Source organism: Ostrinia nubilalis, chromosome 16, assembly GCF_963855985.1.
Source record: "Ostrinia nubilalis chromosome 16, ilOstNubi1.1, whole genome shotgun sequence".
Taxonomy (NCBI): Eukaryota; Metazoa; Arthropoda; class Insecta; order Lepidoptera; family Crambidae; genus Ostrinia; species Ostrinia nubilalis.
The window spans coordinates 14,597,802-14,612,074 of record NC_087103.1 but is presented as its reverse complement, the minus strand read 5'-3'; the positions used below and the strand labels follow the sequence as shown (position 1 = coordinate 14,612,074).

Sequence of the window (14,273 nt, the reverse complement as noted above, 5' to 3'; positions counted from 1 at the left end):
ATCTATAGCTACAACAATAGACTTAGTATTGGCTACGTTAAAAATTACCCTGATTTTAGGGGTAAATAGGTAAGCTGCGGGTGAAACTGAGGCGCAAAATCTAGTAAGTATTACTATAAAGGTGAAGTGAAAGTTTGTGTGTATGTATGTTTACCTTTTTACGCTTAAACAACTGGATGGACTTGATTGATGGCGTGTGCGTGCAAGCTTTTTTCTATATTTAAGAGGTTAAACTGAGTTTTTGAGGATTTAAATAAAAAACCACTTTAATATAATACTTTAATCAGTATCACTGACCCTTAAACAAAATTAATTTGTTTTAAAAATTCCTGACGATATCAGACTTTTCTGAAAGCTTTTTAGCTGCATGATGTATTCGAACTTTCAGATACTTTAGCATCTGGATTCAAAATGTCTGGAACATATTCGAGAATGTTGACTTGGATGCCAATGTACTCGGCCCGTACACTCCGTCCATTTATTTCTTAAACTTGGTTCATTCGGGAATCTAAAAACAAAAATACATGAGGGAATATTGACTAGGCCTGCTGGTATCCCCAGCGGCTTATAACCCGACTAATGACAGATTACATGTATTATCCAAGGAACTTATACCCAACCAAAAGGTTGGGTATAAGTTCCTTGGTATTATCATAATGAATCTTCTGGCACATGATGACTTTCACTCCAGTCGGTTAATACCCAATTTATAGGTTTAGAATAATCAAATTTTTAACATAATTACGAGAAAACTTACATTTCGGTAACATCAAACAATCGTTTTCTTAATGTTTATTACCTTCAGTTACCATATAATAGCGAAAAAATGCTACTTACCGATGAAAGGTTATGTTTGGTTCTTTTCGTTCACTACGGCTTTTACAACCAATTATACAACAATTCACCATTACTGCAAACGAAATCACACAAAATACTGTGTAGAACAATGTTCTGATTGTTTTATTTGACATGAAATCACTATAAATTGATGAAAAACATCAAAACACCACGCAATTGTCTGCCACCAAAGCAAATGGTGGCAAACATAAAAAACCGATACGCAAGCGGAGACAGAAAAAAATGTTTTGTCCTGCTCTCCCATATTTATCTGACATATAAGCTTTCTCACTCTAATTTTTTTTTTTAATTAGTAGCTTATCTATACTCTATCCTCTATCTACGTGGCAAAGAATACTCTTGGCAGTGTTGCCAGTCGGGTCTAGTCAGAAATTACCAGAAATATAAAAAAAATTAACCTTTTTGAATAAAAAGTAACCTTCATACGGGGGGGGGGGGGGGGGGGGGGGGGGGGTTTGCGGAGCGATGATTGTGTAAGGTTGTTCATGGATGGAAAATGAATACAATTGATCATCGAAATTCGAAAAGTGACCGGTTCGTATAAAAACGTTTCATGGATTTGCGTTTTATTATCGAACATTCGCTAAAACTCATATTTTTTAACAAATAATAAATCAAATTCAAGTTTAAATGCACTTTATGACATAATTTTTAAATTGTCACTATTAATATTTTTTACTGAATAACCTGTAAAAGTTAATTCTACAATTTCTGAAAAATCACCTAAAAGTAACCTTTTCATTAGTGTAACCTAAAAGTAACCAATGCAGTTCAAAAGTAACCTAAAAGGTTACAAAAGTAACCTAAAAGGTTACAAAAGTAACCTTCTGGCAACACTGACTCTTGGTGTTTGGACAGGGCACAGATATGGATTAGAGTAGATACAGCAAGTTGCTCCTCAAAGCGTGTCATTCCGATATGTCCAAATGGACATACATGGTCGAGTGATGTTCATGTAATCCGATTGCAATAATCGGTAACGATGATTTTACGAGGACAGTAGTACGAACACGGTAGAAAGAAGAAATTATTTACGGATTGAGAATTGTAAATAACAGCACAAGTAATAAATAATTAATTAGAATAAAGTAGCAGTAGAAGAATTAATAAAACAAGTTAGATCAGTGATCGCGGAAGACAGAGTGCACTGTTTAACATCGAAATTATACAAATCAAGAAGTTAGGTCAGTGATCGCAGTATACCTCTATGTATACGACGGCACTGGATTTTGTCGTTTAGAAATATCTTCAAAACTAGGTACCTGACTTAGCTTTATGAAACAAAACGTATTGGCAAAACTACGCATTTCACATTTATTAAAAATAAAAACCTTGAGTTAGTCTTTATTTTATGAAACTACTAGGATATTTAAAAGTATGAAATTAGGTAGGTATGAATTACTAATAAATAGTACTATTTAACACAATGGAATAACGATCATTACTTTGATATACATTAAGCACAATAAAAATATTATTTGCAAATTAATAAGAAAATTAATAATATAGAATGACGTTTAACGCTACAAAATTATTTTAATCCACAGTTAACAAAATATCAGTTTTATAGGAATTAATTTTTTCGATACGAGTTACACGATATCTTTCGATGACTTTGCGAATGCAGTACGATGATACGATTATTTTTACGTTGCGGCAATCACTAAAATTCGCTAAAATGACACTAATGACGTTAAAAAAGTGGCACGCTCGTCTTCATACAAATTTTTTGACAAGCTGCATCTATCCATATCTGTGGGACAGGGGTTTGGACTGACGTTTACTGTCGTAACCACAGATATGGATAGATGCAGCATGTGTCAAAAATTGTATGAAGCCGAGCGTGCCACTTTTTAAACGTCATTAGTGTCATTTTAGCGAATTTTAGTGATTGCCGCAATGTAAAAATAATCGTATCATCGTACTGCATTCGCAAAGTCATCGAAATATATCGTGTGACTCGATTCGACAATTAATGAATTCCGATAATAAAACTGATATTTTGTTATTTATAGCTAGTCTAACTGTGGATTAAAATAAATTCTATATTATTAATTTTCTTATTAGTTTGCAAATAATATTTTTATTGTGAGTATAATATCAAAGTAATGATCGTTATTCCATTATGTTAAATAGTACTACTAGTAATTCATACTTAATTTCATACTTTTAAATATCCTAGTACCTGACCTTGTTTCATAAAATAAAGACTAACTCAAGCTTTTTATTTTTAATAAATGTAAAAATGCGTAGTTTTGCCAATACGTTTAGTTTCATAAAGCTAAGTCAGGTTCCTAGTTTTGAAGATATTTCTAAACGACTTAATTTAAATGATTTTCTGTGGGGGCGGTTGATCAAACTTAATGTTTTTTAAAGGAATTAAAAATATTGCTATTAATAAAATAATGCAAAACCTTACTGATAATGTGACATTTGGTTAATGAAGGATTGGTGTTAAATTTTGTGATTTTATCATTATTTCTCTGATAACTATTTCCGATATTTTTTATTTCCTGTATTAAAAACAATGCTACTTTATACTTCTTCTACTGCTACTTTATTCTAATTTAATTATTTTTAACTTGTGCTGTTAATTAAAATTCTCAATCCGTTAATAATTTCTTCTTTCTACCGTGTTCGTACTACTGTTCTCGTAAAATCATCGTATCCGATTGTTGTAATCGGAATACAATTAACAACGTGAACATCACTCGAGCATGTATGTCCATTTGGACATATCGGAATGGCACGCTTTGACGAGCAACTTGCTGTATCTACTCTAATCCATATCTGTGGTCGTAACTGACGTGAGAATATGACATTAATGACATGACATTTCATTTTTCTTTTTTTTCGGTTCTATTTGAATTCAGGCAAATGCAATAAGTCATACAGCCAAGTTTTCAGTTTTATTTTTCTTAGATAAAGGTTGCGCAACGAGAGTTAAGGCCATCAGCAACACGTCATTAAAATTTAACACTCACTGAACACAATGCAATTTTGGGTGATGCGTCTCTGGGTTGCGGATAGGGAAACGCCTTTTCGTAGGGGGTAGGCAGGGGTAGGGGTATCAGTCCGGCGCGGCGCGGCGCGGCGGCGCGGACAAAAACCCAGTGCGTGCGCGGCAGATTTCGTCAACACTGTGGTCAACACGGCGCCGCGGCGGGCCTGTCAGGCAACCCGTCGTTCGTAACCCACAATATTGAGAGGGCCGGGGGCTGTGTCGGGACATTTTACTACAACTAAGGGACATCTTTGATAACCCTCCTTCTGGCGCAGTCGGGTAAAAACCCCCACAGCTGGTGGCGGCTGGCAGACAAAAGGATGATGGGCACAAATGTATGGAAAGTGGTACCCGCTCCAATAGCCATAACCAATAAGGCCTTTAGATGTAGGAAAATGTCTGCTATGGGGCCAGTTCTAATTCACGTTTTGAAAGCAGTAATTCCACTAAGTATTATAATGAAAGTATAACATAATCATCCATGTATACGAGTATGTATTATGACTACAATCTATTCATATAACTAAAAGAAGCATTGAAAAGGAAAGGATTATACCTACGATGAACTACCCAAGCTATTAGCCCTTTATTCGCTTTCATCATCATCATCATGATCATTTTAGCCATAGGACGTCCAGTTGAACATAGGCCTCCCCCAATGATTTCCACAATGGCCGGTTGGTGGCGGCCTGCATCCAGCGCCTTCACGCTACCTTTATGAGGTCGTCGGTCCATCTTGTGGGTGGACTTATTGGGTCTTGTGGGTTTATTCACTTTAGCAACCCATAATAAAACCCTTAAGAAGTAATAAAACTTTAACCCCTTTATTAATAACAGTTACACCCTAGTTGAACTCTGGCTTAAATTGTCATTTGGTATGGAAATGTCATTTTAATCCAAGGTTCTTCCTAGGTGTAACTTTTTATTAATAAGGGGGTAGTACTTCTTTAAATAAAATATTTATTTCACAATCATCCCCATCAATAATTATAGAGTTAAGGAAGGATGCTGGAGCAGTAAACCCTTCCTGCCTCGCATAACCTAAGTACCATACGATGGACACGTATGATACTTCTTCTTCTTCTTCCTCGGTCCCTCACTGATGAGGATCGCGACCACAGATAGTGTTCCTCCACAGACTGCGGTCATAAGCTGTGTGGACCGCACGATGCAAACTCCCGCCCACCGTCTTCCTCACCGCGTCCGACCCTGCCCCGAGCGCGTCCCCCTTCATACTGTACTGTATGATACTTAGGTATACAAAAAGTATCTTTATCTTCGAACTCAACCAGATCTGAGGCTGGTGGCCATAGTAAAAGTTGTTCGTCTTGGAAACACCTTCCAAATGACACTACAAACATAACTATTGGAGCCGGGTACCATTCTGCAAAAAAGTATGTATATCTTCGTACACAACCAGATCTGAGGCTGGTGGCCATAGTAAAAGTTGTTCATCTTGGTAAGACCTTTCAAACGATACTAGACACATATCTATTGGAGCCGGGTACCATTTTGCCCATTGTCCTTTATGATAAAATACAAAATAAATATTTTTTCTTTCTTTCTTTCAAAATAAAATGTTAGGACGTAAATCGGAACATACCATCTGATGAGTTGTTCGGCTGTCAAAAAAACAAATGTCATAACAATAATTTAATTTTCCAAATGTTTGAAATTGTTGTTCATCCTTAAATTTGTCTTAATTTACTATAATGCTTACGTTGTGGAATTTATTCGAGGCTTCATTGCTTTGCCTCAATGCAGTATGTGTACTTCACGAAGAGAGATTTATGCAAAAAAGTGAGAAATAACCTAAAACTTTTTTACCTTTGGAATTTTAATTAATCGTGAAGGAAACATTAACATGTCCTTTTCGCTAATGTTTCAGTGGGCTGGGGAGCCAACCATCCAAACCATGGATTTGAAGATCAGTCATCGATTAAATTCCAAATATTAAACCTGGTTCGCTCAATAAGAACAGTAACAAGAAGTAAGTGTTACCTGCAGTGCCTCTTTCTGTTATTAGTTATAACAAGCCAGTGCTCAAGGATCACTACTACTGAAAAAATGAAATAATAACTGCTTTGAGATGCAATTTTTAATTGTCAAGCTCACCATACAGGGTCAAACTATAATATTTTTCGTAATGATATTGCTTTTTTCCAACTTTTGCTTTTTACCTATTTACTTTTTTATTATAAGGTTTTGATAATGTTTCTCTTTTTTATTTTTCAGTTCCACTTATTATACTAAATATCTTAACGATAATATTCAAGCTGCTGTTGGGATAGCAGGACTACGTAATTTTAAATAAATAATAAACAAATGGCGAACATGGAGATTCATAAGAGTTTTCCTTATATTATAAGCATTTTATATACATTATAAGAGTTTAAAAATATGTCTTTTGGGTTATTTAATTATTTCCTTAATTTGTTCTTTATTACTGAATGTTCAGTCCAGCAGTGGACATCTTTTGGCTGAAACTAACGAACGAACTGAATGTTCACTGCTAATAAAAATTGTTTTTATCTACCTTACTACTAATTATTTATACAAAAGTTTTTGTTTAATTAAGGTATAGTATGGATTTTGATCAGTTTGGCATTAAATTGTTAGACATTTCCTGATTATTTATTATCAATCAAAATAATCAAATTGATAAGAATCTCAACCTCTAGAGATGACGATGTAGGTACCTACTTACCTATTATAATTCTACCGATACCATATACCGACCAATTCCGATATTGATGGCCTATTAGACATTATTTAAAATATGCTTTTTTGCTTTCAAAAAAAAATCAAAATCAAAAAATATTTATTCAGTTTAGACCACAAGTGGCACTTATGAACGTCAATAGAAAATAATAAAAAAAGAAAAGGTAGCCCTTATGGGGCACTTTACATGTCTCCTTATCTTTTGGGCCCTACCAGCGCTTCGAGACAAACATATGGCAAGTGCTGAGAAGAAACGCCGGAACAAACTCAGTCACCACTTATTGCCAGGAATTATCTAACGGTAAGAATAGTCAAATTTAAGTACATCAAATATGTGCAGACTGAACTGACCACGCATCCTTGTCATCAATATAGTCTCGAACCTTGTAGTACCCTTTGGACATAAGGGTATTTTTTATATGTATCTTAAATTTGTTTATTGGCAATTCGACAAGGTTGTGTGGTATTTTGTTAAATATGGTAATACATTTCCCCAAGAATGAATTACCTATCTTATGCAACCTAAATGATGGAACAGCAAGTTTATTCTTATGTCTCGTGTTAAATGAGTGGACGTCACTTTTCTTAGTAAATAAATGTATATGTTTACGGACATACATAATGTTATCAATTAAGTATTGCGAAGCCACAGTCAATATATTGATTTCTTTAAAAACTTCTCTAAGCGAGTCACGTGGTTTAAGACCGTATATTGCCCGAACAGCTCTTTTCTGTAAAATGAAAATTGATTCTATGTCTGCTGCTGAGCCCCACAGTAAAAGACCATAAGACATAATACTATGAAAATAACTAAAATATACAAGCCTTGCTGTTTCAACATCAGTCAAGTTTCTGATCTTTCTCACCGCAAAGGCAGCTGAACTAAGTCTTCCCGCCAAGGCAGCAATATGGGGCCCCCATTGTAATTTACAGTCTAGGGTAATACCTAGAAAGACAGTAGAGTTTATCAGTTCAATGCGTTCATTATTTACTGTAATATTAGTATTAACTTGTTTGACATTAGGCATAGTGAATTTTAAACATTTAGTTTTTTTTGCGTTTAATAGCGAATTATTAGTTGTAAACCAGTCTAATACTTTGGAAAGAGCATTATTCACGTCGTCAAATATTTCCTGACGCCTGTCAGTTTAAAAAATTAAAGAAGTGTCATCAGCAAATAATACTATCTCACAAAGGTCCTTTGAATAAAAAGGTAGATCATTTATATAAATCAGAAAGAGCAATGGTCCCAGTATTGAGCCTTGGGGCACTCCCAATTTTAGGGGGGCGCCCGAAGAGTTAGTTCCGTGAATATTTACTTTTTGTAATCTGTCTGAGAGGTAAGAGTGTAATAGGCTTAAGGCCTTGCCTGATACGCCATAATGTTCTAGCTTAAATAACAGAGTTTGATGATCAACACAGTCAAACGCCTTCGATAAGTCACAAAATACACCAATAGCATCCTTTTTCTCCTGCCAAGCATCGAAAATGTGTTTGATAAGAGCAACCCCTGCATCGGTCGTACTTTTCCCTTTTGTGAACCCATATTGTTTTTCATGAAACAGTTTATTTAAGTTAAAATGAGACAGTAGTTGATTGAAAATAATTTTTTCAAATATTTTACTGAGCGCAGGTAGTATCGATATAGGTCTAAAGTTGGATGGGTCACTTTTGTCTCCTGCTTAAAATAATGGTATGATTTTACTATGTTTCATCAGGGTAGGGAACTGACCTTCGTTAATACATTCATTAAAGATATGAGCTAAATGGGGAGCTATAAGAGGAATGATGGGTTTTATTATGTCTGTTGATATGCCCCATATATCCTCTGTCTTTTTTATATTTAGTTCTTTGAAAGTTTTTATAATAACTATGGGGTCTATTTGTCTAAATTTTAATGGGCTATTGCAAACATCAACACAACCCTCGAGAAGAGACATTGCCTGATATGAACATGAATTAAGATTGCTTGTTGTTATGATTGGTACATTTGAGAAGTAACCTTCGAATGCGTTTGCTACCTTATCATTGCATTTAATATACTTATTATCAATTTTTAATGCGAATGTGTCATCCCGAGATATAATTCTACAAGTTTCTTTATTAATACAATTCCAAGTAGCTTTAATTTTGTTGCCAGAGTTTTTAATTTTGTCACGTATGTAAATAGATTTTGCCATGGTACAAACTTGTTTAAAAACTTTTGAGTATTTTTTTACATATTCTATAAAGTCCGGGTCGCTACTATAGGCTTTTCTACCATATAATTCAAACATTTTTTTCCTACTAATATAAATACCTACTGTAGCCCAGTCACTGAATTTAGTTTTATTGTTTTTAATAATAATTGTTTTCTTAGGAAAAGTTTTATTGAACTCATTTTTAATTAATTCAAATAATTGCTCATATAAAATATTTATACTACAGTTAAAATAATGCAAAAGTGGGACCTTATTAGATATTTGAGATTTAAATTTGTCTTTTTGGGATGCAGTGACTGGTCTATATTCTATTTCCTTGCTCGATGGCACAAAATGGTGTTGAAATGACACTATTTGACCGCAATGATCAGAATTAACAAAATTTATTATTGATTTCTCTAGCACTAAGCAGTTACAGAATATATTGTCTAAGCAAGTAGCTGATGTTGGAGTCACCCTAGTTGGTTCAGAGAAAAGATTTAACAAGTTAAAAGATTTGAATAAATTTAAAAACCGTATTGAAAGAGAGGAATCTTCTATTATATTAATATTAAAGTCTCCACATACAACTACTTTCTTTGAACTATTACACACTCTTCTAAGTACCTCTTCCATTGTGGTTTCAAATAATTCATAGTTACTAGATGGGGGTCTATATACACATACAATAACATAGTCGTCCAGTTCTGCACTTTAAATAAATATATTCAATAGAGAAAGTCAGTTTTATTTTATACTAGCTTTCCGCCCGCGGCTTCGCCCGCGTGGAATTTTGTCTGTCACAGAAAAACTTTATCGCGCGCGTCCCTGTTTCAAAAACCGGGATAAAAACTATCCTATGTTCTTTCCCGGGACTCAAACTATCTCTATGCCAAATTTCATCAAAATCGGTTGCGAGGTTTAAGCGGGAAAGCGTAACAGACAGACAGAGTTACTTTCGCATTTATAATATTAGTTGGGAAGTTGGGATTGGGATAAAATTTAGGTAGATTTTGTGAAACGAAGAGCGCGCTCAGCCAAAGCTAAACAAAGTACAAACACTACCTAACAACGACAGATACAAAATACTTTACTATTGCTTTACTGTTTGATATCCGTTGTATTTTGTATTGTATTATTAGGCAATGCCGATATATCAATCGATAGGATTGTATCGGAAATAGATTCGGAACAAAAATCTGTTCCGTCCCTGGTTACATCCCTAGTTTTTCTCAGATTATGTATTTTTTGCTTCCAAAATACATAACATGTACTAGCATAGCATAGCATGTACTACAAGTCACAAAATATTTATTGAGGTGAGATTGTGAAATTGTGATTGTGCAATGAATTTTTAAAATTATTTTTCAAAAGCATTAATATTTTGTTTTCAATTTGAAAGTTGTTGAACGCATCGTATCGAGAAAAAAAAGTACGTGCTTTGTCTATGCTACCTCCGCCATATTGGCCAATGACAAAACACCGGTCTTTTCCGCCCTGAAGCGTCTGTTGTTTCAACGCGGAAAATTGGTAAATGATGGCAGCAAATAATTATTTTGGGTTTACTCATGGAGGAACCCAATACGGGTAAGTTTTAAAATTCCTCATTCCGTAACTATATCAGAAGTTTGTATGTTGAAAGTGTGTATCGTGATTGATGGCAGACTAGTGTGCTCATGTTTCTTGTACCAGTCAAAATGGCGTCTGGACGATTATTGATCGTAGGATTCTGCAGTGATAGTGAATCTGGTGAATAATCAAAGTGTGTTTTTAGCGCGGCAACCGCTGGAGCAGCATACGGTGGGCAAACAGGCTACGCGGTAGCCCCTGCGGCGACAGCCGCAACTTACGGAACTCAGCGCGCCGCTGCTACAGGTTACGATACTGCGTATCAAGCCGCGGCCGCCACTCAAGGTTGGTCTTGTTCTGTCTCTTTGAGCCTTCTATGATCAGCAAAATAACGTTAGATGTTATCAAAACATTGATATCAGTCGTTTACAAACAGTTGGAGCCTAAATTTTGGAGCTGAGAAACTGGTAATAGTTGCTCATAAAATCAATAATGCTGCGGCATGATTTTACATAATTCGATAAAGTACTTTTGATTTTTGCTACGATATAAAGTATAATTTGTTGCACAGATGCTGCTCAGTATTTAGTAGAATTTGTGCTTACTGAACAGTTTTCCACAGCTATTAGTCATCGTAACAGTATCGCCCTCTTCACGGTTGATAGCCTTTCAGTGTACAGAACTGCTATTTGTGCTATAATTACGCTGATCTGTACACAATGTAGCTGACATTGTAGCTACATTGTTAGTACTGAATACTGATATCAGTCTCAGGCATATTACATTTTAAACAGACTAACCTCTATTTATTATACAGTCTAATTTTTTAGAAATCAGCAGAAATGTCATCAAATATGGCCAACTGACATAAAAATATTTTTAGTCTGTGAACTAGTGATGCGACAAAACCTCTCGTTAATCGCGAAGTGAAATGTTGTAGTACTTGCGTATCATCGCCGGGTGATCGTCAAAATACTAAAAATATGCAACAAAGTCGCAACATTGAATGTGAACTGATTATGAAATTTTCGAGAACAGGAAACAAACTGTATGCACAGATGTAATCAAAAAACACACTGGACAGTAAAACAATCAATGATATCCGTAAAGTTATTAAACTTCTGTTGCTTGCTGTTGCTTGCTGCGTGATTGGTGGATTTTGACATATCTGTCAATGTCATGTCAAAAATAACCAATCATGCAGCATTTGGACCTCGTGTCTACGTATTGCCATCTGGCGGATTTTTCAATCGCGAAAACCCTCATTGAAAGAAGTTTTTTATTTTCTTAAAAATAAACAATGGAACAATACGTAAGCATTAATTGCATAAAAAAGTAAAATAATTTCGTTTAAATAAAATCGACTAAAAATTAAACTGACTCCGAAAAAGTAAACACTAAAAGTAGAAAAATAAATTTACGTTATCTCCAATATTGTCGAAGTTATCGCTGGAAAACTAAACAAAGTATCGTATATTTTTTATTTAAAATTAATCAGTAATCGGAATAAGTGAATACTTAAAATAATATCGATTAAATTTACAGATTATTGTCTATGACTCACAGGTTACGGCACTGATGTGTCAGAGACAAGTCATAGACAATATGGAGATAACACATGATTTTAAACGTCAAGTCAATTTGACAAGTCTCACAAATTCTCATCGTCCACGTATTTTGCTAAAATAATTTGTTTCAAAGATTGATTTCAAACTTGTATAAACGTGAAAATAAAGTTGGTTTCATGGGCTTGTTAAATAATGTGTATGATATTATGAACACGTAAGTGATTATGGTGTAATTGTGTATGAAAGTGTTTGTTTACATCTCTGCTGGATTCTAAAAAATCAAGGTATATTTACTACTTAAGTCTTTAACTTTAGCCAATTAGTACAATCATTTAATATCTACTGTTTTTCCTTGAATCTTTTCTATTACATGTGTTAAATACCACATAATTTGGTTATTATAACAAGTTTTAAGATGGAATCAATTATTCAGCAATATTCCACCCCATGTCTAAGTGCCTAATCAGCATAGTCATTCATCTTAGTGACTAGATACTTTTGCTAACCTTTTATCAAAGTGAGTTACTACAAACAAACACCATAATGGAGTCACAAGCCATAAGCTGTTTGAAATAAGGTTCAAAGTGCTAATATTTGCTGATCAGCTAATAATAGGCAGACTAATGTAATTCAACTGACTACTTCTACTAATTTGAACAATAGCATTTGGAATTTAAGGTAACCAGGGTTTAGGCATTCCTTAGTTCCTGTACTGTGAAAAAATAAAAACTTTCTAGAACCATGTGGCAATTTTTGGTCTGATCGTTAGTGTTTTATCGTTATTTTGTGATTTATTAATTTTCTTCATAATGAATTCTAAATTAATGACAATTTAGAGAGCACTGGTTTTTCAAGTCAAGTGTTTCCAAAGGAATTTGAGTATGAAATAATTTGTTTAATGTTTTTTTAATGAATTGACTGTAATAATTACACTGCCTAAAACAAAGTTACGTTAAAATTATGAGTTTCTCTTTGTAATCGTTTTGAACAAGTATCCTGGAAAAAATATCAAATTAAGCAATTTTTACGTTTTTCTATCAATGATGCTGTCCGTCCCATCAATACAGCTGTCAAGCAACTGCTGATCAGCTACTTGCCAAAGTGCTGAAGATTGGTAAGAAGAATCTCACATTCTTCACTTGTACACTTTCACATTAGGTGATTTTAGCAGCACAACAGTCGAACAGCCGATAACGAGATTTCATGACAGACTGTCCTTTTCTTTATAATTTAAAGGCGCCCGCTGCTTTCCCGCTTCTGACGCCCTTATAGGCCCTAATGTGATATGAGGTCTAAAAGTTTTTTTTTGCGCTCATCTGCAATCAGTCCCAAGCTATAAGCAGATTTGTTCCATGCAGTTATAACATGTTTAAGAAGCTCCCCAGCAGGATACTCCTCATTCACCATCTGTCACCAAGTATATCGTGGCGCTTTAGGGGGCGTCCATAAATTACGTGAGACAATTTTGGCCATTTTTCAACCCCCCCGCCCCCCTTGGTGAGATTTGGTGAGATTTTGCCTGACCCCCTCCCCCACCCCCCTAATCTCACGTGATATTTAATAAAATGCCTATTTTGCAATGTCTATGCTTCGAGTCTATTAGATGTATATGAAAAAATCAGTAACCCAGTGTCGTGCCACGCGCAGTGCAGGGTTCCGTAGCTTCCCGTCGTTTAGTAAGACAAGCAATTGCTTCAACCTAGGACCAGCTTTTTGATTCATAGTTAAAATAACTAATTGTTAAATTTTGCTACTAATGGTTAAATATTAATAAAATGTAAACTAATAGTTAAAAAATGTACTAAAAGTCAAGTTAAACATTGTTATAAAAAAATGATTTCTGTTATTTAACCACTTGTCATTTGACATCTGTCAAATTTGACTATTGGTTACTTTAACTACGAATACATAATATTTTCATACGTAACTATGTAATGTCATTTTTTAGGGTTCCGTAGTCCTGACAAGGAACCCTTATAGTTTCGATATTATGTCTGTCTGTCTGTCCGAGGTTTCGCTTGGAAACTATTGGCACTGGGGAGCTGTAATTTTGTGAAGGTATGTATATTAATCACGCCGACAAAACGGTAAAATAAAACTTTGAAAAAAAAATTTCTAGGGTAGCTCCCCTGCATGTAAAGTGGGGATGATTTTTTTCAAGGAAAACTATAACGGTTAAGATACATTACTTAGTTTAAGAGTAATAGTCATTTGACTCATGTATTATACAATTTCTTAACAAATAAAAATTCCTTAGAAGAAAATATGAAAAGTGACTTTAGATGAAGTAATTGCTTGCTTCTGAAATTGCTTGGTAACGACAGACAACTACGGAACCCTACACTGCGCGTACCACGACACGCACTTGGCCAA

General features: G+C 34.7%; 2 protein-coding genes and 1 long non-coding RNA gene across 3 annotated transcripts in view; 2 read left to right on the top strand and 1 right to left on the bottom strand.

The window, feature by feature from the left end:
- Nucleotides 1-265: 265 nt before the first annotated feature.
- Nucleotides 266-1,177, bottom strand: LOC135079466 (uncharacterized). The gene is made up of 2 exons (XR_010258808.1): nucleotides 838-1,177; nucleotides 266-508 (listed from the first exon to the last, which is right to left on the bottom strand). It is a non-coding gene; the product is annotated as an uncharacterized LOC135079466 (long non-coding RNA).
- A 4,282-nt stretch (nucleotides 1,178-5,459) lies between these two features.
- On the top strand, nucleotides 5,460-6,263 carry LOC135079186 (immediate early response 3-interacting protein 1). Its single transcript, XM_063973775.1, has 3 exons — nucleotides 5,460-5,662; nucleotides 5,751-5,852; nucleotides 6,098-6,263. Exons 1-3 carry the CDS (start codon nucleotides 5,575-5,577, stop codon nucleotides 6,151-6,153), a joined length of 246 nt encoding a protein of 81 aa, XP_063829845.1. The 5' UTR covers nucleotides 5,460-5,574; the 3' UTR covers nucleotides 6,154-6,263.
- Nucleotides 6,264-10,225: 3,962 nt separating this feature from the next.
- LOC135079573 (zinc finger RNA-binding protein 2) overlaps nucleotides 10,226-14,273 on the top strand; it is a 44,766-nt gene continuing 40,718 nt past the window's right edge. Inside the window, exons 1-2 of the mRNA XM_063974226.1 lie at nucleotides 10,226-10,350; nucleotides 10,538-10,677. Of these exons, the coding sequence (XP_063830296.1) occupies nucleotides 10,298-10,350; nucleotides 10,538-10,677 (193 nt within the window). The 5' untranslated portion in view covers nucleotides 10,226-10,297. The remainder of the gene's footprint in view (nucleotides 10,351-10,537; nucleotides 10,678-14,273) is intronic.